Here is a 27,418-nt window from a genome sequence, read left to right as displayed (position 1 = left end):
GATTGCTGTGGCTAGGACTTCCAATACTATGTTGAATCAAAGTGTTGAGAGTGGGCATCCTTGTCTTGCTCCAGATTTTAATGGGAAGGCTTTCAGCTTTTCTCCATTGAGTATTATATTTGTGGTGGGTTTGTCATGAAAGGCTTTTATTAGGTTAAGGTATGTTCCCAATATGCCCACTTTGGTAAGAATTTTTATCATAAATGGATGTTGGATTTTGTCAAATGCTTTTTCTGCATCTATTGAGATGATCATGTGGTTTTTGACTTTCCTTTTATTAATGTGGTGTATGATGTTGTTTGATGTATGTTGAACAATCCTTGTGAACCTGGGATTTTCTTACTTTCCTTCCCCACATTCTATGATTTTGAATCCCTTTTTTTTTTTTTTTTTTTTTTTTGTCTTTTTAGGGCTGCAACTGCAGCATATGGAGGTTCCCAGGCTAGGGGTTGAAACGGAGCTGTAGCCGCCGGCCGCAGACACAACCACAGCCATGCAGGATCTGAGCCACATCTGCGACCTACACCACAGCTCACAGCAATGCTGGCCCCTTGACCCACTGAGCGAGGCCAGGGATCGAACCCGCAACCTCACGGTTCCTAGTCGGATTCGTTTCCACTGCGCCACGATGGGAACTCCCTTGAAATCCTTTTTTAACATCTCTATGTTCATCCTTTTGCTGTTCCTTGTGTTTATCATCTCTTTTATAATATTTTTTTTCCTTTTAGATCTGTACACAGGCTTACTTGTGATTGATTTCCTATTGTGACTTTCTCCATTCTATTTCTTCTTACTTTTTTAGAGATGACCTTTCAGTATTTCTTTTATAATGGGTTTAGTATTGCTGTACTCTTTACTTTTTGTTTCTTGGAGAAATTCTTTATTTCTCCTTCTATTTTAATGATATTCTTGCTGGGTAGAGTATTCCAATCTGCAAATTTTTCCCTTTAAAATGCTGAATAGATCTTGCCACTCTCTTCTGGCTTATAGTGTTTCTGTAGAGAAATCAGCTGATAGCCTTATGGAGGTTCCCTGATAATTAACTCTGTGTTTCTCATGCTACCTTTAGAATTCTCTCTTTAACTTTTGCCATTTTTATTATAATATGTCTTGATGTGGTCCTGTTTGGGTTCAACTTGTTTGGGCCTCACTGTACTTCTTGTATCCTGATATCTGTTTCCTTTAGATTTCGAAAGTTTTAAGACATAATTTCTTCAAAGACATTTTCAATCCCCTTTTCTTTTTCTTCTTATGGAATTTCTATCATGTGTTGATTGGCCTGGTTTATATTATCCCATAGGGCTCATACTGCTTTCATGTTTTTTCATTGGGTTTTCTGTCTGCTGTCCTGATTGGGTGATTTCAATTATTCTATCTTTCAAGTCACTAATTCATTCCTTTGCATTATTCATTCCACTTTTTAGTGCCTTTTACTCAGTTTGCATCTCTACAAATGAATTTTCTACTTTTTTCTTGGCTCCTCATATTTTCTAGTTCCTTTTTAAAGGAATCTGCATTACTGTTTATATCTGCTCTTAATTGCTTGATATTCAGCCCTAATTCCATAAGTATTTTCATTATCTCCCTTTTGAACTCGGTGTCTGGTAGAGCAGAGGTTAGTTTCATTGTTTGCTACTTCAGGTAAGTTCTCCCTTTTTTTTTTTTTTTTAAACTGGGAATGGTTCTTGAGCTTCTTCATTTCACCTATATTTTTCTTTGTGAGTTTAGAGAAACCAACTATTGTGGTCTTGGAAGGCTATTTCTATGAAAGTGCATCCCTTTGAATTTTGTGGGGGGTTACTATTTACTTTTGGCATGGGAGTTTGGATATTTGCTCTCTCTTTCTTTGGTGTGAGCAGGCTATTATCCCCTTGATAGGGTACTGAGTGTTTCCAGGGAGAAGGATCAGTGCGTAGGGCTAGGAGTCAGTGCTGGGCTGCTGGGCTCTTGACAGTAGAAAAGACCTGCAGGAAGGTGTCGCAGGCTTCTCCTAGTTGCAGGGCCCTAGGAAGAGGCAATAAGCCTCAGGCAGATTTATGTGGTGCCCGGAGCATTTGGTAGTGGCAGTGGCAGGGTGTGTGAGTTCCCAGTGGAGTGAGAGCAACAACGGATGGTGTTTGGTCACAATTATCTCCTCTGTGGTGCCCTCTGAGGTCACTGGGGCCACAAGTGGTACTTGCTCATGGACCCCTAGTGGTGGCGGGCCTTGCTCACCTCTGGAGTCAGAGATAATTGTGGTGGTTTGCCCCCACCACCTGTGGATCACGCAAGAAGTACCCAGTCCTGCTTAGCCCATGCAGGAGGTGCTGCACAGGATGCTCCTAGTTGCAGGATCCGGGGAAGTGGCAGTGATCTGGCAGGCGTGGGCACTGCCTAGAGCATTTGGCAGTGGCAGCAGCAGGGTGGGTGTGTTCCCAGGGGATTGAGAGCAACAATGGTCTCGGTTGCAGTGCCTCTTTTTTGCCAATCTCTAAGATAACTAGAACCACAGATGGAGCCCGTTCACAGACCCCTAGTGGTGGCAGGCCATGCTTCCCTCTGGTTTCTGAGATGAGTGCTGTAGTTTGCCCCCTCCACATGTAGATCACACAAGAGGGGCCACACTGCTCTTGGCCCCCTGCTGCCCTTAGCCCCCACAAGAGGCACCCACTCTCCTGAAGTCCGTAAAGCAACAACAAAGAGTTAAGATTTTTGGAGAAGTATATAATTATAATATTAATATGTTATACAATAATATATAATTTTATATATAGTATATATTATACAACATATTATATAATATATTAACATTTTTATATAATAGAAATAAATAGTTATAATATTCTACCAATTCCAGGAACTCTGAGATATTCTTTCAGCAATACCACTAGAATGTAAGACTAAACATGTTTGATCCTAATTTCCTCTAGGAACTGCAATCAGTCATTTGGTTCATTTAAGAGCATATATTAATACTAGATTAATGCCACATATTCCAAATGTTTTTTCTTTACATTCTGATACAACACTTTAGTGAAATTACAGTAAATAAAATTCTCCCTCACTGAACATGGGAACCACAAATTCACCAATAAATGTTCTAACAAAAGAATTTTTGTTTTATCAACAATAAATTATACTGTTACTAAGAAATTACCAAAAGCCTAGATACATAGTGATTTAAAAACTGGAAATTATCAAATGCTAAAAAAATAAGCATACAAATAACTTCCAGTCTCAAGACATCACTGTTGTAATAAGGATCTGGTTTTTAAGCTGTTGGAAACAGATACCATAATTGAAGCAGTACATAAGGTATTATTATTCATCTTTTCCCTCAACATGTTAATTTATAGATAGATATTTTTCTACGTGTGACCTTACACAATACTTTTACATTTTATTGTCTTTTCACTTCAAATATATATTGATGTTAAATATCAAGACTCACAAATGCACGTTTAATGTGCAGTTTTAATCAATCATGATGCTTTACGAAACAATTTTGTTTGATTCAACATTTCACTTTTGGAAATTAACAGATGGAATAAAATTAGAAATTAAAAAGTATTAATCTTCAATTTTTAAAAATGGAAAGAATTGTAAATATAAATAAACAGAAACTTGATAGACAAAATTCAAAAATCTGCTATGATCAGCTTTAGCTTCATAGATATCAAACAGCATTTCAAGGAAAATTCATTCACTTTCATTATTTGTTCTATTTTATCTACTGATGCTTATAAATTTATAGCAATGTAAACACAAAATTTCTCAAAAGAGTTCATGTTGAAGAAAATTACATATTTCCCTTAAGATTGCATATGGCTAATTACAACAAATTCACATCACAACAATAATTTACCTGAAGTCCCCAGCAGCATGGAAGGGATTTTTAACATTCACAGTGACTTCTTTCCATTTATAACATGGGGATTTGCATTTTATAACTGCCTGTGTTAAAAAAATAAAATAAAACATACTATATGATAACAAGAAAGAATATCCTGAATTATAAAATACAAATTTTAGTACATAAAAACCTGTACAATTAAATATTACAATGATATTAATTTATATATATATCATTAAAATCTGCATGGGAAAAAATAAAAATAGGTCTTACCCCATCAGTGATCCACAGTACTGTGCTAACAACTGAACTATCTGTCACAATAGTGTCTCCTAAACTGATTTCCTTAAAATTCATTTTGTTAATGACTGAGCATGATTTCACATTTGCAAATTAATCAGTCATATATATACCTAACACACGTGATGTAAGGAAGAGGCTTGTGTCTGTGTGTGTTTGTGCGCACATGTGCACACAGGTGTGTGAGGGCAAGAACGTGTGTGTGTGTGTGATTGTGGCATGCCTGTGTTTATAATGTGGTAGCTCTACTGACACATTTTTACTATAATAAATGCAAAAATATAAAACTAAAACTCAAATTACTCAAAAGATTTCTGTGAAAAAAAGGTTCTAGGAATTCTACACTTGTAGACTAATTTACGCTCCTACCTTATTATTCCATTATTATCCAATCAATTTCCAGGTATCTAAGACCATGAATAGCCAGATGGAAAAAGAACAGAGAGGGCTGGAGTTCCCGTCGTGGCTCAGTGGTTAACGAATTCGACTAGGAACCATGAGGTTGTGGGTTTGGTCCCAGCCCTTGCTCAGTGGGTTAACGATCCAGTGTTGCTGTGAGCTGTGGTGTAGGTTGCAGACGCAGCTCGGATCCCGCATTGCTGTGGCTCTGGTGTAGGCTGGCGGCTACATCTCTGATTAGACCCCTAGCCTGAGAACCTCCGTATGCAGCAGAAGCAGCCCTAGAAATGGCAAAAAGACAGAAAAAAAAAAAAAGAAAGAAAGAAAGAAAAGAAAGAAAAAAGAAAGAACAGAGAGGGCTGGAAACTGTAAGAGTTCATTATTCAGGTGGAAATCAGAAAATCACAATACATATCTCAGTGACAAACAAATGCCTACTTCCTGTTCTGGGTGTCCTTATCGAATAAGCCATTCTGTCCCTGTGAGTAGCTTAAAGTCCTCCTTACACAACTGGACTTTACTAGAATCATTTGCTTAACTTCCCACTCAAGCCACTGCACACCTAAAATTTTTTTCCATATCGAAATCTGGCAACACAAATTTACTTCCTCTTTACCATACATCCACTGCCTAAATATTGTAGAAAACAATTATTTAGACAAATTAATGGCTATACAAAGTGAATCATAGCAATATCACTACCATTTTTTAGAAATTCAAAAATCTTTCTCCCCCATCCTTGGAGATATTAACCCTTGGAGCTCTGCCTAGAACATCATCACCTCTCACTAAATGCCAGTCTCAGCATTATCTTTGTAATGGATTTGCTCCATAGGACACTCAAGATAAACTGATAATGTTCCTACTAGAAAAGAGGTTACTTTGCTGTGTAAACCACCAAGCCTTAATTCAAATGAAAAAAGACATAGACACAGGGATTGCTTTAACTTAAATGACAAATCTCCATGACAGAAGAGCATGTAAATTGCTATGTGTATAGTGAATGACTCCTTGATGAAAAGCACAAACGTAATTTTAAAAAAGGCTGACCTTAAAATAGCACTCAATACAAGTCCTTTGAAAATGCAGATGGCTAACAGGCACATGAAAAGACGTTCAATATCACTCATCATCAGATGAATGTAAATCAAAACCACAATGAGATATCACCTCACACCTCTCAGAATGGCCATCATCAAAATGGACATAAATAGCATATGTTGACAAGGAGATGGAGAAAAGGGAGCCATTGTACACTGTTGGTCAAATGTAAACTGGTGCAGCCACTGTGGGCAAAAGTATGGAAGGTTCCTCAACAAGCCAAAAAGAGAACTACCAGATGACCCAGTAATTCCACTCCTAGGTGCATATTTGAAGAAAACAAAAATCACTAATTTGAAAAGATACATGCACCCCCAATGTTGATAGCAGCATTATTTACAATAGCCAATATATGGAAGCAATCTAAGTACCCATTATTAGATGAATGGATAAAGAAAATGTGATACACACACACACACACACACACACACAATGGAATATTGCTCGGCCAAAAGAATAACAAAATTTTGCCATTTGTTGCAACATGGATGGACTTGGAGGGCATTTTGCTAACTGAAATAAGTCAGAGAGAGAAAGACAAATATTGGGTATATCACTTGTATGTGAAACCAAAAAACACAACAAACTAGTGACATCAGAGATACAGAAGCCAAAAACTATGCAAATGTAAGTGTGTGCACATCTCTGCCTATATGCACACATGATCTCAAAAAATAAGAGCTTCCAGGAGATAAAACTTGGAAGAAGAGCTGTGCATGGGACACTCCATGGCCTGAGAAGGGAAGCAAAAACATATAAAATAGGTAAAATATACTTACCATGGCTTTAAAATTGAGGATTTCACCCTTGAGAGCAAAGGCCATCGTGGTACCTCCTATTCCAGTCTTAGGTTTTGAAATTAATAGCAGTGAAGCTTCAGCAGGATGAAGGAAGCGACTGGTAAATCTCAGAGTGATAGTAATTTGGTTTCTATTCAATAAAGAGAAAAGACAAAATACTGTATTGAAAAAAAGACAACTAACAAGCACCTATTCAATGCAGACCTACACCCAGTGCCCACGCTCTGCCATCTACTCACTTCTGTAATAAAGCTAGGATTCTTGGAGATCTTAGCAAGCCTACAATCTAGTTATTATTATCAGTTAAATTATCCTGATTCAGTCTGTAAAATGTAAAGTTAGCTTCCAAATGTATGTATAGTCTACCAAATACTGGATATTCTAACACCCTCAGGAAATCATATATGTATTTTTATGTGAATTTCATAGGTCATTCTGTATTCCTGTTTATTCCTAGTTATATCATCATATATATTATATATATAATATATAAAACACATTCCTAGTTATATCAATAACTTTTGGTTATATGGAGGGAACAATTAGAAAGACGAAGGGTTCAAAAAATACTTAAAACTGTGGTTGAAAATAAAATTCAAACCTCAAATCTGAATAATGGTATATAAATAGCATGACTTTCCTTTAAAAGAGATACTTAATTAAAAGAATAAAGAAAACATGTCCATTTCCCTTCATCTTCAACTTTCTAGTCTAAAAGAGAGGAAAATGACAAAGAATCTATGAACTTGGAAATTACACTTCTCAGTTTCTAGGGACATGAGTTAACCACGGCACCCTGGTAACCTTGCATAACATAGACCACATATGCAAGGCTTAACTGCAGTGGGCCTGTCGTGGCAGAAAGCTCTGTGATCCTCCCACAACATACGAGCATGGAGTTTTGGGAAACACTGCTGCAAGAACATTTCTCATTCGCTTCCCTATCTCCCATGAGAGGCTGTAACAAGAGTTTCTTGTTGCCTCCTAGAGTCTGAGGTCTGAGGCTTGCTGCCTAGCCCCCTTCAGGGTAGAGTAACAGGCTAGAAAACTGCTTAGGTGCAGCATGAAACTGACTGTTAGCAGCAGGTGTCCTGCCATGCATGATGTAGTCATCTGGCACCTTTGGTTTTTGTGCTGCTCTGCATAAGGGACATGGGGATCTGGTCCCTTTGGTAACTTTCACTTTCACTGTTTATATAAGGAATGAACTCTCCAAATAAAAAATGGGCTCAATGTTTCTTGCTGACCGAATCTCTCAGCCTTCCCTTCCTTGCCTTGCCATAACCATGAAGGTAAAACTTGGGGACGTTTTTCCTTTGTTTTTTCTCTGGCTTTTAGCATAGTTAGTATCATACATTGTATCTCGGTTATTCTTTGCACAAACTATCATCTATTGCCTTCCCTTAGGATGCCTGCATTTGGGAATGGAGATGGGAAAAGATTTTCCTGGCCTTAAACGTTAGCTTAACTTCCCCCAGAACCTATGAGAAATCTCTGTTGAATGGGTGAGTTTAGCGAGCAGCATAGAGTAAAGTGACTGGAGGACTTCCAAAATCAATTGAAATGTTCTCAAAATTGTTTTTTAGGGAAAATTACAGCTCACATCTAGCAGGAGTGGGAATGATTTTATTCAGATGTAATATCATTAATCTCCTCAACCTGTGCAAAAGGACATTTTTTTGGCTATTACAAAAAGTTTATGGGCTTAAACTTAATTGAGAACAAAGAATATTTGACCTTGAGATCTTTTTGAAGGTGTATAGGCTCAAATTGTGTTAAGATACCTGTGAGTGATTTAGGATTTTTTTATATATTCTACAATTCATTGTTAGATAAAGCCATTAATGCAATTACTATTTATAGAGAATTTATAATGTTCTAGGCATTCTTCTAAATTTGGGGGATATAGTAATTAGAAAAAAACCACACTATTCTTGATCTCCTGGATCTTTCACTTTATTGGACATGACAGACATTAATTATGTCATCACAAAATAAATGTGAAAATTACAAATTTTGTATGTGCTATGAAGTGATATAAGGACACATAGTGGAGAGTGTGATATAGTCTGCAGGGTCAGAGGAAGTAATATGTCAGGTGGAATAAGAAGGATGAGGATGAGTTAAGTAGAACAAGCAGGGGAGGAAAGAAGGCACCCAGACCTCTAGTATGAGGATTATGATTAAGAACCTACAAAGGGCCAGTGGTGCTGAAGTTTAGAGAAGAAGGGTGTTAGCAATGCAAGATTCAGCTAAGAGCCCGCTATGAAAGGCCACATGCACCATGTTCAGATTATTTAGTCTGTGCCAAATGGTGATGGGACACTACTGGAATAATTTAAGCACAAGAGTAACACAACCAAATTTACATAAAAAATTATCATTCTAATGTAAAGAAAGGAGTACAGAGAACCTTTTCAGGAATATTTTGCAGCAGACCAATTTTTTTTTTTTTTTTTTGTCTTTTTGCTATTTCGTTGGGCCGCTCCCGCGGCATCTGGAGGTTCCCAGGCTAGGGGTCCAATCGGAGCTGTAGCCACCGGCCTACACCAGAGCCACAGCAACGTGGGATCCAAGCCACATCTGCAACCTACACCACAGCTCACGGCAACGCCGGATCGTTAACCCACTGAGCAAGGGCAGGGACCGAACCCGCAACCTCATGGTTCCTAGTCGGATTCGTTAACCACTGCGCCACAACGGGAACTTCCGCAGCAGCCCAATTTAAAGATGACAGCACATTAAATTAGCAGGGAAGAGGTGGACAAGGGGGAAAAGATGCCAAATTTAAGATGTATTGGGTAAAATCAATAGACTAGGTAATGGATGGGCTCTGCATGGAAAGTGATGAAAAAAGGTGTTCAAGAATGACCATAATCTAAGTAACATGCATTTAGAAAATAAATTTATGGAACTACAGTTAAATTTTATTAAACCCATTTTAAAACACAGTATCCTTTTTATGAAGTCAATGGTTGGTTTTAGGACCATGAAGATCTGGGTTTCTCTTGAGTATAGATATTCCATTTATAAATTTTGCAGTCATACTGAAGCAGGTAAATGACTAGGTTTCCTTCCTGGGTGTGTTAGAAACTTCAGAATCAAGTGGACTATCCACTTCAGGAGAGTGTCTTAGGTCTCCAGATATGGGTATTAAAATTACGGATTTTATCTTAATTTTCTCACCTTTTATTTTTAGTTCCAATTGCCTCCCTCTCATTAAAAAAAAAAAGTCTCCTTCATATCACATGTACCTCATAAACCATTTCAACTTGGCTTTTGGAAGAGATGGAGAATAAATATATGACACATCAATGTCAGTACCCAGATGGCTCAATGAGAATAATGAGGAAAAAAAGAAACAGAACAGTTTTCTGAAAGAATGCTTTCACTTTTATGACAATCGCTCTAAGATTATGGCTAAATTTAGTCATCAAGTTGGATGCAGAGATGTTTGTTTACATGCTGGTGGAGCTGTTTAATCTTTTCTATATAAATGATATCTCAGGGACTTTAACTCCATAACTGGTAAACAGAGCCATTATTAATCATGATTTAGACAGAATTAAGACAGGATGAGGTACACACAGATAATTATATAATATATGATAATCATAAACCTACAGATATTTTTTAAGAAAACAAAATAAGTTTGGGTTGTGCTCATGGAATGTGGAAGCTCCTGGGCCCAGGATTGAACCTATACCACAGCAGCAGCGACCTAAGCCACTGCAGTGACAACGCCAGATCCTTAACCCACTGTGGCACAAGAGAACTCCAAAACCAAAATATTTTCTGAACCATATGTGTAAAAACCAGGCTTTGAAATTATTTAGTCTAGCAAAAGATGTATTTTTTAAAACACCGAAAAATTATCAAATTATATCCTCATTATATATTTTCCCTCGTGTGGCACTGCTCGATTTTAAACTTTTGTGAGTAGTATTGATATATCTTTATCTATAAATCAGAGCACTTCAAATTTAGAGAAGGGAGGCAAATACTCACTGATTGTTTCCTATAAATTTCAGTTATAGTACTAGGTGTTTCGCCTACATAATTATATCTATTACTGACAGCAGAAAGAGTAAGTACTCTGATCCCTGTTTTCCAAACAAGAAAAATGAGGCTGGATCAGAAAGCCTAAACAAGTCATTATCTAAACCCAGCATTTAAGTTAAATGACATGATAAGAGGGTCCTAGATCATACTAGCAACTGAAACCCAGATTCACTGCCTCTTTCTCAAAAAGAAATCTCATTAAAATTACAATAAAGGGTTTGTTTGTTTTTTAAGCTACTAGCTAGAGGAAACCATCGATAAGCATCTGTACAGAGGCTAATAAAACAAACAAAGCTTCCCCGTAGACTGCTGAAGAAGCTATTTCCAGAAATACCTACTTACATGGATGGCAAAATGGGGATCAGACAACCCTATTTTTCCCAAAGCCAGTATAGGACGTCAGATAATTGGGCGTAAAAGCAGAATGTCTTTCACCCTAAAGTGAAGATGGCCAAGTGACAAACTTGTGCATACCCAGAAGCACAATCTACTTGTCTACCGTCATATAATGAATAAATGACAATGTCATATGAATGAATAAACAAGTATCACAAGTAAATCCTTCAACATGAAAATCTTGTAAATCCTTCAACATGAAGCAACACTGAGATCAATATAAACATATCAACTGACCTCAAAAAAATAAAAAAATAAATAAATGAGAATTGCAAACATCAGAGATGTTTATGAGGATACTGTAACCCCAGCTTAAGAACAGGATGCTATGAAACAGAGATACCCAGTGAAAAAGCAAGTATTCTTACAAATATATATATATACAAATATATATATATTTGTATTCTTTATATTCTTACAAATATAAATATATACAAATATATATATTTGTAAGAATAGCTATCCATCTACCTACCTACCTACCTACCTATCTCCCAAAGGAAACAGGTGGAAAAGAAGGCTTGTTGATAAAGAGAGGAAAAAGCAATGAGCTGAAAAACATGAGTGATAAGATAGGATACAGAGAAGATCTAATTAACAGGCTCAATATCCAAAAACTAAAGGTTTGAAAATGAGAACAGAGAAAATTGAGGGGAGAAAATGATGAAAGAAATAATTTAAGAGAATCTTCTATGGAAAACAGTATGGAGGTTCCTCAGAAAACTAAATATAGAACTACTATATGATCCAGCAATCCCACTCCTGGGCATCTATCCAGAAAAAAAAAAAAAAAACATTCATTCAAAAAGATACATGCACCTGTGTTCATCACAGCACTATTCACAATAGACAAGACATGGAAACAACCTAAATGTCCATTGAAAGATGGATTAAGAAGATGTGGTACATATATGCAATGGAATACTACTGAGCCATAAAAAAGATAAACTAATACCATTTGCAGCAACATGGATGGAGCTAAAGATTCTCATACTAAGTCAAATAAGTCAGAAAGAAAAAGACAAATACCATATGATATCACTTACTTGTGGAATCTAAAATATGGCACAGATGATCCTATCTGCAAAACAGAAATAGATCATGGCCAAGGAGAGCAGATTTGTGGTTTCCAGGGGAGAGCAGGGAGGGAGTGGGATGACGAGGAGTTTGGGAGTTTTTGATGCAAACTGTTAACATTTGGAATAGATGGGCTATGGGGCCCTACTGTTCAGCACACGGAACTGTGTATAAATCGACTGGGTCACTCTGCTCTACAAAAGGAATTAAAGAAACACTGTAAATCAACTATATTTTAGTTAAAAAAATGTAAAAATAAAAAAAGAATATACCACAGCTTATGCAAAACAACTTCATAATTAAATCACACATTCTCTACCTAGACATTGAATAAAAATGACCCTTCTGGATGCATTATGGAAAAATATCAGAATACAATGGAAGATTCTAAAAGACTCCAGAGGTGTGGGGAATGAGAACTACAGCAGATTTTCTCATCACAAATACGGAATACTCAAGAGTTATTAGGAAAAACCTTGCCACCTTGGAAAAATACATCCAGCAAAATATAAATCAAGTATAAGGGTGGTCAAAAGACAGGCTTAAAAATACAAAATTTGGGGAAATTTACCTCTCCCATTCTTTTTATTACATGGTTTCATAAAGTCAGTTTTTTAATATATATAAGAATACCCTAAGAAAAAGATAATAGTTTCTATCTAAAGAGAAATAAAGAGTATCCAGTACTGACATCTCTTCAGTAGGTCTGGAAAGCAGTCAGTCCAAGTAAGAGTGAAAGATAAAGTGCTCTAGAATGTGGTGTCCTTGAAGGAAAGACATTATGCACTTCTTTAGAATTCATTCATTTTCTCAGATTAAAAAATGAGTCAAAAGATACTCTGTATACTGATGTTACAAGAAATATTTATAAAATACATTTTTACTCTTGGAACAGTAATGAAGAGAAGATAAAACTAGTGATGTTTGATGGGAGGGAAACACATCTAGAGGAAAAAGTAAGTGAGATCTTCAAATATTTTAGCTATATGTCAACAGATTATATCTGAAGTTGTTAGAACAAAAATATTGGCAAATATCTATAGATTGTTTACATTTATAGAGGTAACTATTGGAAGAAGTAAAATTAGACATAGATGAAAGCGTTAAAAGCAGGAGCTTAAGAAATGGATCTCTGGAGATGGGGATATGAAGAAGGACTTAACATACATGTTAAAGTCCTCTACATAACTGAGTTGTTAGAGCAGGTGCAAGTTAAATTTTAATTTTAAAAAGATAAAAAAATTGAAAAAATAATATAAGTACATGTATAATATGGTCAAAATATGAGCATATATATTCATGATTACATGTATGAGTAGTCATACTTGTATATACGGTCAGTAAATGTTCACTTGGAATGTGTTTAAAAAAAAACCTCAAGAGACTAATATTTATAAATATGTGTATATTGATATAGACCATAAAAGGTACAATAGTGAATAAAAAGAAAAAAGCACTGTTGAGAAATTAATGGGAAATAGCCTGTTAGGTTCACCCAAGTGAAATATTCTGACAAACTGGCTCCTGGAGAAACAGAAATGATATAATTATATGTCATGGATTTATAAGATTTCTTACGAACAGTCAAAGTCACATTTTATTGAATGCCAAAGGCTCTGTATAAATACACACACACAGTATGTGCGGGTGTCAGTTTAATAAGAGTGCCAGCTCAGGATTCAGGTTAGCTGGTTTTGAATCTCTATTTCACCATTTAGTATCAGAGAAAACTGAGCAAATGACTTAATGCCTCTGCCTAACGTCTTCTTTTGTAAAATGATGACTCTACTATGGTTGCCAGGATGATTAAAAATGAAAAGGTACATAAAGTCCCTATTATACAGATTTTGTACATAGCAAATGTTTAGCACATATGAAGTATTTTAATATTTACACATATAAGGCATTTATAAGTATCTAATTATGCAAATATTGGAATAAACACATACTTGTTCATATAAAAACACTGGAAAGAAATGAATTAATAAACTAAGCATGTTAATATGATGGGATTCTAAGTCATTCCTGTTTTCCTATCTATGCTTTTCTACAACAGTCAAATTTTCAACAATGCTGGTATACGGGTTTTACATTTATAATAGAAACTATAAACTTAATTGCTAATTTCACTAACAAGAAATAGAGTCCTAAGCTAAAACATCAGAAGTTTAGTGTGGGTGCTAGGAAGAATTTTCCTGTAATGAGAGCTTTGAAATACTGGAAGAGGCTATTAGGTTAAGTGGTGGGAGAGGGAACCTCAATTATTTTCATTTCTATCATCCTATTTGAAGGGCAAAAAATATATCTTACTTATAAAAGTCCTGAAGGAAGACAAATGGTACTGTGACAACATCCAAATGAACTTATATTACCAAAATTGTGTTTTATAACAAACATAGAAAAAGTATAACTTGGAAAATGAGTGGGTTGTAGTTTTATTTTTTTGTCTTTTTTTTTTTTTTTTTTTTTTTTTTTAGGGCTGCACCCGTGGCATATGGAAGTTTCCAGGCTAGGGATCGAGATGGAGCTGCAGCTGCCAACCTATGCCACAGCCATAGCAATGCGGGATCTGAGCCAACACCACAGCTCATAACAATGCCGGATCCTTAACCCACTGAGTGAGGCTGGGATCGAACTCTCACTCTCATGGATGCTAGTTGGGTTCATTACCACTGCGCCACCATGGGAATGCCAAGTGGGCTGTTTTTATACTGTTATTTGATTTATAATATAGGTACAGGTAAGTGGAGAATTGTTCTTCCCATATTTAATTCAATCTGGATATAGTCCAAACTATGAATATTCAGATTTTATAAATTATATGTTCCTTTGGCATGGAGCAGCAAGTGAAGAAAATGAACAACACGTGCTAATGACACAAGCCAAGTGTACCATTGTAACTGGGTTTCTTTGCATTTTAAATACAATTAAAACTGGCTCCCATTTCCAATTATTTCTGTGTTTGATATACTAGAAATAATAAACACTACAATGTGAAAAGTACTTTAGGTTAATGCGCAGTTCAAAAACTAAAAAGATAACCAAAAGGATAATTAGTAGTTATAATCTGTTGCTTTGCACAAGGATCAAATAATTGAATACAAAGCCAATGACTAAAATTCAAGACTGGTTAAAGTCCCGTAGTGGTTATAAAATTTGTCAACTCCTGTGGTACTGACACATCCCTATATTATGTAATAAGAGTTTTTGCCCTCATTAATGCTTACTGGCATATGAAATAGGATTGTTGACCTAGTAAGAGTCATATATTATGTTCATATTTAATTTATCAAGACTATTCTCTGAGAGTTTCATTTGTTCTTTGTTTTTTGAGAATGGACTACAAGTAGAAACATTAAATAAGTATCATGTAAACATAATTAGAAACAAATGAGACTCTACAGAATACACACACAATTTGGGAGTGTGTATGTATGTATATGCAGCCATACCTATACATGTAATGATTATGAAGAGTTTGAGAAAAATGGCAACATTGGGGATAAGATTATTGGTCCTTACTTTTATTTTTCTTCATACTTTCATAGTTTCTAAATTGTTCATGATGAGCACGTAGTGCTTTTAAAATCAGAAATGACTAAATATTAAATATTTAGCACCCACTGGTTCCAGTTTCCTTCAGGAAACAAAACTATAGTACATAAAGAACTTAGAGTCTATTCTCTACGGATCATATGCAAGCAAAATAAACTAAAATCAAATGCATACATTAAAAAGCAGATGTTTTATACTGTTAGAATTGTTTTAACATAATTGGTGAGGAATCTCAGTAACATATGAATAATTTATCTATGTCAGGAGAGGCGATCTTTTCATTACCATGTATAAGTGTTAAAAAAAATCCATGTCACTCTTTTATAATTATAACATATTAAATCTCTAAGGTTTATATGTTCAGTGAAGCAAGATTAAAAGAAAAAAAAAAAAACCACTTACTTCGGAGAAATTGTAATAATGTTCCCTGCTTGGGAGAGAGAGAAGTCAGTGGCATCTCTTCCAACAATTATAGCATTATACACTAAGTTTTTTAAGCTTGGGTTTTTCAGTAGAATCTAAGTTGAAGAAAAAAAAGAGTATATATAAGATTGTGAATTTTAAAAACATATAACTTAACATTTCTTATTTTTATCAAAGAGAGTTATATAGCTTAGTCAAGAAAATTCTTTTTTTTTTTTTTTTTTTTTTTTAAGGGCTGCACCTGTGGCATATGGAGGTTCCCAGGCTAGGGGCTAAATCAGAGTTTTAGCTGCTGGCCTACACCACAGCCACAGCAACGTCAGATCCAAGCAGTGACCTACACCACAGCTCATGGCAATGCCGGATCCTTAACCCCCTGAGCGAGGACAGGGGATTGAACCTGCATCCTCATGGATGCTAGTCAGATTCATTTCTGCTGAGCCACAATGGGAACTCCAAGAAAATTCTTATTCCTAGTGTACCTACTAGAGGAAAGCTAACTTTGCGTATAAAGATTGTGTGTGTGTGTGTCTGTGTGTCTGTATGTTCTGTTTCTTTGGCATAAGTGGGCAGGAAGAAGGAGCTATTAGGCAAGGAAATGACAGATGTAAAAACACCTGATCATCAAAGATCTTAAGGCCAATGTTAGCAACTTGGGAAATCTTTGAAGACTTTAAACAGAGGATTTATATAATCTAATTTTTTAAAAGGTTACCATTGTTACTCATTTTAAGGAGTGTAGGTTTAAAATTAGACATCCTGGCTGAAAATGATGGTAGCTGGGCTAGGGGTTGGCTGTCCCTTCCTTCCCGATGCGAGGATATGCAGACTATTCGAGAATACATTGCCTCATTTTTTGGAGAGCATTTTATGAAAAATGTATTTAAGTGTTTATGCAGAATATAACAGGGATTTTTAAAATACACATGTTAGAAAGACACAAAGCTATCATGGAAAGTACTGACCCAGAGGAGGGAGAAGACCAAGGGAAGTGGATGGTTAGCCAAATCAGAGTAAGAAAAAGGGGAATGCACTTAGGTGGTCAACTCCAGGATTTCATGTAGAGGTGGTGAGCAGTAGATGGGGAGAAGGGAAAGCTATTCAAGGAAAGAAAGCAAGCTTTGGAATCTCAATTCCCCTTTTGCAACGACAACCATTCTTTAAATACTTTGCTACCATGTACAAATTTTGTTTCAAAAAGGAAAAAAAGTTCAATTGCTTTTAAAAGTATCTCAGAGTATCACTGCACTCTACATTTTTTTTTCAATTATCACTATATTGTTTAATGGGCCCGATGTTTTATCTATTTGTCACATGTAGCTACAAAATTATTTTTCAATTATAGTAGCCGTTTCTTGTGATTTTTCTTTATCCTGGAGGGTTGAAAAGGTTGATAAGAGGGACATTCTACTACTTCAGCACTGTCTTTTATGGTGTTGATGCAAACTATGCCATAGAGTATAACATTTTCCAAATTTGTGATTTTCTTAAATGAAATTTAAAATCAAAGCATGTTGTAATTGATATTATATTTTGCATTTCTATTTAATTTTTATTATTTCCTTCAAAAGATGTTTCTTACATTTGTGAAAAATAAAAGCTGTATAATCTCACCTACAAAGTGTGAATGTTATTCCTAGCAAAGAGATAAGTGTGAAAAGACATCGTTTCCATTTTCATATGCTTTAATTTGAATTTTAACATCACAAAGTCTATGTTTAAAAATTAACTTGTGTTATTAACTATCTTTTCAAAATAACAACAATCAAATGGCATAAAGAAATTCAAATATGTGGGCAGGATTAGAAAACTAGTCATAACACTTAAGTGAAATAAATCACTGCTTAAATCTACTTCAGACTCTTCCTATCCTCTGCAGCCTTAAGCAAAGCATCTCGAACTCTTCAGAAATTTTATTCTGAAGTCAAAAGTCCTCCACGATATAATTACAACTCTAGGCCAGTTAGTACCCAAAGATCTTAAATATCATTGCACTTAGTAAATTATCATGGTGAATACTATTGGAAAAAATCTCTAAAGAGTTTTTCATCTCTTTATCCACCAAAGAAAGGAAAAGAGTAAAACTTTTACGAAGGGATTATATCTTAATGTTTGCTAACAGAAAATCAGGAGGACTGAATTTCCTTTCCCTAAATTGAGCCCTTGACACTTTGAGACAAGGACTTGAGTTTTTTTCTGATTTTTAACTGAATCCTTATCAACCATCGTTCATACAGTCACAGAGGCTACACAGTTCTTTACTCAAAGAGGTTACCTCTACAAATCAAAGATCACCAGGACATATTTTTCAAGAGCAACTATGAACACATTTTGTACCAAAAGTACAAAACTACCTCCCATCCCTCCAACTTAATGCAAATATATTAATATAACTATAGCAAATCCTTTAGTGGGAGTTAGGTGGCCCTGGTCAGAAATGCTTTCATTATTACTTCCCTTTCCATATTCTCATCTGAACAAAATCCATCTGGATGTGTAAACTCCCTTAAAGGAAAGCCAATCACACTCTGATCACAGTTTCCTCTTATGACATCAGTCCTCTTGCTCATGAAATGGAGCTCAAATTTCCTCAAAGATGTGCCCTTCAGAGTACCTCACTTTCATTTTCCATCTCTCCACCCCATTTCCCAAATGAGTTATCATTTCAATGCAGTTGGTGATTATTATTAAAGAAAATTTCTTCCTTTCACTCTGCTATACCTTTGGTTTGGAAGGAACAACATTTGCCAAAGTTTATTATATCATATTGATACTTTTGTTAATTTGAGGTTGGGAAAGAAATATCTAAAACCCCTCTAAAGTGTTTAACCTGATTTATATTTTGGCCCCAAAGATATCCTTACCTCTCTGAGAACAGTGTCATGTAGAGTACAATGAAAGGACACCACCTTCTTGGGGAGGTATGTAGGAAGTCTTTCATACATGTAGACACAAAACATGAGCATCAGGATTGGATTTGGATCACAGATGTCAGTGGCCTAGTTTCAAAGAAGAGAAATATAAATTACAGGATATGCAGATAAAATATGTGAAAAGAGCTAAAGCATCAATTGTTGAATTAAACCATCTTAAAATGTTACTGAATGACAATGACACTGAAATGTACACAAGCAAACAAAATATTGCTGTGAATCGGAACAGTTTTGATTATGTGTTAAAAGGTGAATTAGATGTATTCTAAATGTAACAATGACTTTACAGCCTCAAAGACTTCATAAAAGCTAGTCAGAGGTCAGAAAAATGCTATGTACTAGAAATACTGACTAATGTGACTCAGGTACCATCTCTGATTTAAAGTATATAATGCAGTAAAAGATAAGAGAAGCAGACAAACTACTACGGTAAAAGATGGCAAGATCTTTTTAAGCAAAAGCCCAAGGGAGGATGTAGTACATGGGATGGCCTTGAAGAATGCTTGGATCTTAAAAAGGTTGGTGTTTGGTGTAAGGAAAAGGTATACTCTATCAGAAAGGCAAAGAACTCTAGGGCAAAGATATAGGCGGTACAGTGTTCATTTGGAAAGATGCGCAATCTGAATCATACCTAAGGCCAGAAGGAACAAGTAGTGGAAGAAAAGACTAAGGAGTGCCACCGCCACCCAGGGGAGGGTGTGCATGCCAGGGTGAGAGACATGATTTCTGAACAAGGAATAACACAAGACCAACAATTCAGGCAGATCAGGCAGGAGCAGGGGGGAAGGTGGTTGGGGAAGTACTGTGCCCAGAACAAATTATAATGTGACAGAAAATGTAATTATACTGATAAACGAGTTAAATAAATTACTCATAGTTCTTGGAAGAGTAAAATCCAGAAAAAAATCCAGAATCACAGAGCAATCAACAGCAGGGACAATCAACATAGCCAGAATGCACACTGACGCCAAAATGTAAAGTCTCTCAGTTTATGTAGTGCCTATGATCTCTTAGAAAAAGGGGCAGGTAGTGAGGGGGAATTATTCACAGCAATGAAGTGTTGGGATTGGTCTGAGGCCAAGACTCAAAAAAATATTAAACACCATTGATAAACAAGCAATTCCATCATTGTCAGTCAACAGGGAGCTCTCCACACTTCCAAAACATGAAGATCTACTATGACTTAATGGCACACATTCAAAGTTAGCAACTGAAAAAGATATGGGCCTGGTCTAGAAATGCAAATAGTGTCAGAGCTGAGGATACCTAATGTGCCATGTGGAACTAAAGCATCTGACTCTGAAATGTGGCAGCAGTTACCAGGGAATAAAGGTAGTCCCTTTGATCACCTGCTAGTGCACATTCCCGAATACAGTCTTTTTTCTTCTTTGACAGAAGAGAAAGGTTTGTTCTTTCTTGTTTTGTCAATACGCAGTAGTGCTAAACAATCAAGTACCTGGGGAGGTGATTGTTGGGGGGAAAAAAAAGGGGGACCTGGCTAGCCTCAGCTGGGTAGAGTGCTGCTAGTGAGCATGATCTGAAGAAAAATGAGAAATATACCAGGACCCCAAAGTTTCTCATCTGTATTCTGTCATCTCACATTTCTTCACTAAAGATAGTATTAATCAACAGATGTAGGGAAAATCAAGAACAAACTAAAAAATGGAATACAGATTTTGTGTGATCCCAAGAGGGCTATCTAGGGTGATGGAAAATGTGCTCATGGGGAAAACAGCAGAGCTCGTGGCAAGTCAGAGGTCAGTAAAAGTCTTCTGAATACAGTTTTAGTGACTACAGCATAAAATACATCGGCAGCAACATAAAATTATTCCAAAAACTCATCTTTTAAAAAATATGTAATAGGATGAAGATGCAGTATTTTTGAAATGAAAAAAAAAATGCTTATCTTAATGGAAAATATTTTTGATTATTAGGGTATTAGAGTAAAAAACACATTGAAAAGAGCATTCCTGCTTTTCTTTATGATAAATTTCAATGAAAATAACCTAAAGAAATTGCATTTTAGTCAATCCTAGGCTTACAAAGCCAAATGTTAAACTAAGTTAGGCTTGTTTAAAATAAGATTTTCATGTTAGATATCTTTCAAAGATATAATCCCTCCCTTCTCTATGTAGTTCTAACCTAGAAGAACTTCACTTGTCTTGATCCAGCTTTCCTCCAATGATAGTTTCCTACTGGACTAACAAAAGACAGGGAATTTTTTTTTTTCAAATGCCATAATAGAGGAAAATAATAGAGTAGAAATCTAGTAAGCTAAATTCAAGTCCTGAAACCACAAAGTGCCTTAATCTTTACTAAATCAATTGATTTCTCTAGGCCTCAGTGTCTTCTTAATCAGTAAGAAGAAGAGATGAGATGGTCCTGGACCTTCATGATGGGTTTAATTTGCTGTGGCCTGAAGATATCACCAGCTTTCAAAATGGACACTAAACATAACTAGCAGCACCCAATGACATGCTATAATCCTACAGAGAACACTACTGATTGACTGCCCAACAGCATTTTTTTCCTTTCTTCTTTACTAAGAATCCCAATTTCTATGGCTGTGCTATTACCTTTATCAAACGCTGGTTTAATTACAAGCATGGGATGCAATTATGGTCGATGATATATGCAATGGGAAGTATGCTGTGGGACCATTGAGAAAGTTTACCTTATGGAAAATCAGAAGCACAAGAAGAGGTGCTATTCAACCAGCCCCAAGAATAGCTGTATCCAGCCCCAAGAATAGCTGTATAACAGTTTTATGTAAGAATTTCATTAGGAACTTTGTGGTTTTCAGTTCACCTGCTTAAAATAAAGCCAATGGGCTGGGAAAGGCTGTGCAAAAATGAATCTCTGATAACTGTGTCAAGGAACTGAGTAACTATCCCTATAATCTTATACTCCCTGAATTCATGTAACATAAAATAATGAATTTATTTTTAAAACACTTTTGCTTATGAACTCTGTTATTAAGCATCCAAGTTGATATAAATGCAATTTAATTTTTAAGAGAAAAATTAGATTATCTATTCACCCTTAGCTTCTATCACTACTCAGTGAATTTTGTGTAGCAGAATCTCTGTGTTAATGATATGTATGTGTGAACGTGTATCTACATCTCTCAACATGAAGGAATAAAAATTGTATGTTAAGACCAAATAATGTGCACAATATTTTTGCTTTAACTATAAAGCATGTCATGAAAAGGAGGATATGTAATAACTGTTATATTCCAGCTAGCAAGACTCCACAACAGTACATAACATTGGCACAGAAATTTATCCAACTGTTTCAACAGGTGCAAAGAAGGATGTAATAAAAGACACTTAAACATTAATAAAGTCTAGTGGTGAATTTCACGGGACTCAAATGTAGACAAGGCCTAAGCATCAGCATTAGTTCATTACAGTTAAAGGTGATATTTTTAAAACTTTGCCATTTAATGCAGCTGATAAATTCAGACTGATAATAAGTGAAGGAATTGGAACTGGCTGGTCAAATCCTGGTAATTATCAGATAAATTAATTGTTAATTTCTCAACTCATCAAATCTTACACATCTTCTCGACATTTTTTTCTAGTAGATATTCAAATTTTAAAACCTATTTTTTCAGCTACTCAATAAAATAAACATTGTAGGTCAATATATCTGAGGATGTGAAAATGCAAAGGGGAAAATCACAATGTATGATGAGTTATATTTGCTAAACAAAGATATTTTGGAGTTCCCATCATGGTGCAGTGGAAACAAATCTGACTAGGAACCATGAGGCTTTGGATTCGATCCCTGGCCTTGCTCAGTGCGTTGAGGATCCGGTGTTGCCGTGAGCTGTGGTGTAGGTTGCAGACACAGCTCGGATCTGGCGTTGCTGTGGTTCTGGCGTAGGCTGGCAGCAACAGCTCCAATTAGACCCCTAGCCTGGGAACCTCCATATGCCGTGGGTGTGGCCCTAAAAAGGACAAAAGACAAAAAACAAAAAACAAAAAAACAAAGATATTTTAAGTTTCTTGTGAACCCTTGCCAAATGTCACCTTAAACATCAAGTGTCCCATGCAACTCTTCCTGGGACTTCTCTCCCTTTTGATTCTCATAACACGTTCCTGTATCTTCCGTCTGCTTTGTATCAGCTCTTTTTCACATACATGCCACTCTTACTAACATTTCTGAAGGCATGAGTATGGTTTAACCATATCTGTACCCCTTGCTGGTTCTATCCAGTATATCTCATGCAGGAGATTCAATTTGTCCAGCTGATGGGACCAGTAACATTTTTATTCTTCCAAATTAAAGTATTCAGATTATCTCTAAAACTCTTATAAAAGAACTCTCTGCCCTAAATCCTGGATTATGGTTATCTCTTTACAACTCTACCAATATAAACAATGTCAGACCTGGTACGAAGTGACTTTAACATGTTAAGTGACTTTACTATAAGGAAGCAAGCAAGCCCTTATGAAACATCGTGTCTCCAGCCAGCATAAGGGAGCACTTTGGACCAAGCCATGTGAGCAATGGCATCATCAATTTCTCTGAATCTTAGAATGGAAAACCCAGAGTTTATTGTAATGGTCCTCTTGGGTCCTTCTGTGACTGGTCACCAGATCTAGAAAACCTCATAATGTCTCTTACACCGGCTTATTATTTTAGGTCCCCATTAAAATGATGTCTGACTAGAGAAAATACTTTTCTCCTTGACCAAGTGAAATTATATTTTTATTGTTCTGTATTCCCTGTCTCCAGTCCCTTTCCTCTCAATCCATCCTCACTGTTGTTGTAAGAGTAGACACCTTTATTTCCACAAAACCCACACAGTAAACTCCTGACTTGTTATGCTGATATCCAAGATCTCAATATATGCCTGTGTCTATTTTTCCAATCGTAAACTTCAACTAAGGCAACTTACACAATTTCCTTAATGTATATCATTTGTCCACATTCTATGTATTCTGCTTATGGCTCTGAGTAAACACCCTCCTCTCTTAGCACCATCTATCCAAATCCAACTGACCATTCAAACCCCAAAGAAGTCTTGCCTTTTCCAAAAGTCTTTAGTGACCAATCTAGATTATACTGATCTCTTCCTTTATCTGAATTCTACACTTTATTTTTTCCTACGTTGACACTTAAATTAGTAGAATATTATTTACTGTTTAACTTGCATATATCTTGATAATTCAATGAGTTCATATACTTTTTGACCTCAGGAATCATTTATTATATTACCTCATTATTCTAAAGCAACAAAGGACTCAAATTCGATCGTTGCTACAGAGGACATGATGTGAAAGGCCATATGGAATTACAACTTTGAGATCCAAACATAATAAAAATCTACACTGACAATGTGACCTCTACATCAATATGTATTTTTAAACCAAGGTGAAAATTGTTCTTATTTGCTACTAAATAACAATAATATCTATATTCAAACAATCTTCTCCTTTAATTCATTCTTAGAGCTCAGAAAATAATAATAATGCACTTAACCTTCACTGCTGTGGTTTAAGAAAACTGGACCTATCACTAGAACTACTTGCTTATTATGAACAGTTAGATGGACATACATTTAAAAATATCAGTTAGATTTCTATGAAATCATAGTTCAATCTCTACATTTTAGCAATATCCAATGAAAAGACAGTTTCAATTTAGATTTAAAATATATGAACAAAGGAATACTATAAAGAAGTAAATTAATGTTTTTCCAAGTAACATATAAATGGTCAACAGACACATAAAAAGATGCTTAACATCACTTATCATCAGGGAAATGTAAATCAAAATCACAAGGGGTTATCACCTCATATCTGTGAGAATGCTTATTATTAAAAAGAATGATAAGTGTTGGTGCGGATGCAGAGAAGAAGAAATCCATGCACACTGCTGGTAGGAATGTGAATTGGTGTAGCTATTATGGAAAATAGTGTGGGAGTTCTTCAAAAAGTTAAAAATAGAATTACTACATAGTCCAGCAATCCCACTTCTGGGTATATATCCAAAGGAAATAAAATCAGTTACATCACAAATATCTGCACTTCAATGTTCAACTGCAGTATTATTCACAAAAACCAAAACACAGAAACAGCATAAATGCATGTCAACAGGTGAAGAGATAAAGTGTGATATATACTCAAAAGAGAATATTATTTAGTCATAAAAAAGAGGGAAATCCTGCCATTTGTGACAACATGAATGAACCTGAAGGACATTATGCTAACTGAAATCAGCCAGACACAGAAAGGCATGTGTTCTATACATAGTTCATGAATTTCTTCTTTTATTATGTATGATTTTAAGGCACCCACCTGTATGCCCATTTCAAAGCCAATTTCACGAAGAACATTCACAATAATCAGGCTGTTGTGCAGATACTGTTCAGAACTTCTCGGATGAGTGTACATATTTACAAAATGAGACTCAATCTGGAAAAGACACCAATCAAACCTTTCAGTAATGGAATAAAAAGTACCACTTTTTAACTATTTGCCATAGTTCAGTAAAGAATCATTTAAATATTAACATTTGTTAGTAGATTATTGTAATCGAAATACAAGAATAAACAAAAAGGGAATGCTAGCCATTTAAATGTAGATGTGATTTTAAAATAATCAGTTTGCAGAAAATATTGTGAATTTTAATTACTAAGTTCTTTCAAATAAGAGAAGACCACTCTGCATAAACAGGACTCTTACCAAAAATGGACAATAGGCTCCCAACAGTGTTGCAAAAACAAGGCCATCTAAAAGGTCTCTGTCAAAATTTACTATCCATCTTTCAGAGGGAACACCTGTTCCAAAAAAGAGAGAAAGTTAACATAACAATCGTTTCACTTTTCTAAAAGGACTTTTTGCCTTTGCTTGGAAAAGAAAACATGTATTTTGGAAATAAAAACCAAACTAAACTTCAGAATCTTAATAACATGAAATACATCTGTAAGATATTACAGGTAACTGTGAGGTGTCTCTTTAATTTCTACTGGAACCACTTCGAAGAGTATAGCACCATGGGGCAATGGAACAAAAATTCGATATTTCAAAATTACTCATTCTGTCTAGTACCTTGAAGTTCAAGTGTCTGATCAATGATCATCAACATGGGTAAGAAGGCTCAGAAGGCATGGGGTTTCTTGTAACTCCAAAGTTTAGTGCCAGTTTTGCTATTTGTTGCAGAAATTCCTCCTCATGTAGGGTAAGTATGTGAAAGGGGTTGGAGATTTACGGCTTAAAAAAACCAGAACTGACCTATAAAACAGCAGTGGATACATTCTGTATTCTCTCAATATCCCATCCTTACCTTGTACTGACATCAGAGAAGGGAGAGAAATTTCTCTGCAAGAGTTTAATATCTTGCTGAGGAATTTAACACCCATAAGAGGAAAACTAATGAAAAATTTCCTAAGTAGAAGGTAATGAACAGATAAAAATATAGCAAAACCTAAGTGCTACACTGTTACTTCTAATTCCACCAACTTTGATACAGCACCACAGGATTCATTATGATCCTTTCCTTATTTCTAACTTCTTTTTGCAACAGTGAAAAACGTGGCTCTCACTAAATCCAAAGCAGACTTACAGCCCATGATATCCATATAAGGTACTTTTAGAATTGTAAATCCAACCACCTGTAAGAAACTAGAGTACCTTGTCTACATACAGTTCTTTTTGTCTTTAGTTCTATACTATGAAGTCATGGTATTGTACTCAAAATATAATTAAGTCAGCTCCTTTCTTCTCCATTACATTCAGTGAGGTGGTCAAATATTTCTAAGGCAGTCAGTGTATATGTCACAGTGGGCATTCTATCCTGGATTACTGCTTCTATGTCTTAGTTGATTAAAAAATATAAATACACCAGCATTCGTTTTTTTTTTTTTTTTTTGTGTGTGTGTGTGTGTGTGTGTGTGTGTGTGTGGATTTTGAGAGACAGTTTTAGGAGTCTGAGATACACCATCATGTATTTACCATGACAGAGAAGTTTCATCATCCCCAAAATTCCCATGTACATTTTAGACTCAACTTATTGATATTTACCAAAAAAAAAAAAAGGTGTAGTAGGATTTATACTGGGGTTGCACTGAATCTATAGATCAATTTGATATCTTAATAATATTTAGTTTTTCAATGCCATGTCAATGGTTTATTTCTCTATTTAGTTATCCTTATTTCATCAGTGTTTTATAATGTTCAGCACATGTATCCTATATAATTTTATACTTAAGCATTTTATTCTATGGTGCTCTCTCTATATACACATATACAGCTATATATATATAACTATACATAGCTATAGTAATATAGGTATATGTATATAGTTTTATATATATATATATATATAATTGTTTACTGCCATTAAATAGAAATAGAATTTATTTTTCCTTTTTCTACTGATCATATATCCATCCTACAACCTTAATAAACTCTTGCACTAGTTTAGGAGCGTGTCTGTAGATTCTTTGGAATTTTCTACTTGACTGTCATGTCAAATTCCTGTTTTCTCCCGGGGGAGAGGTAGGGTTTTTAAAGGTGTTTTGTTTT

The 27,418-nt window shown here is 35.5% G+C and overlaps 1 protein-coding gene across 1 annotated transcript in view; it reads right to left on the bottom strand.

Annotated features, from left to right (window-relative positions):
* Positions 1-27,418, bottom strand: part of CFAP47 (cilia and flagella associated protein 47) — a 560,199-nt gene that overhangs the window by 230,867 nt on the left and 301,914 nt on the right. The window contains exons 42-47 of the mRNA XM_021080094.2: positions 25,577-25,671; positions 25,190-25,306; positions 18,810-18,944; positions 15,925-16,040; positions 6,412-6,562; positions 3,845-3,933 (exon numbers count right to left, since the gene is read on the bottom strand). Of these exons, the coding sequence (XP_020935753.2) occupies positions 3,845-3,933; positions 6,412-6,562; positions 15,925-16,040; positions 18,810-18,944; positions 25,190-25,306; positions 25,577-25,671 (703 nt within the window). The remainder of the gene's footprint in view (positions 1-3,844; positions 3,934-6,411; positions 6,563-15,924; positions 16,041-18,809; positions 18,945-25,189; positions 25,307-25,576; positions 25,672-27,418) is intronic.

The sequence above is a fragment of the Sus scrofa genome, chromosome X (assembly GCF_054392235.1).
Source record: "Sus scrofa isolate SSC_HxYL_T2T_F1_AM1 chromosome X, Sscrofa_HxYL_maternal_Yorkshire_Landrace_v2.0, whole genome shotgun sequence".
Taxonomy (NCBI): Eukaryota; Metazoa; Chordata; class Mammalia; order Artiodactyla; family Suidae; genus Sus; species Sus scrofa.
Note: the sequence above shows the minus strand (reverse complement) of the source record. Positions and strands in the feature narration are given on the sequence as shown.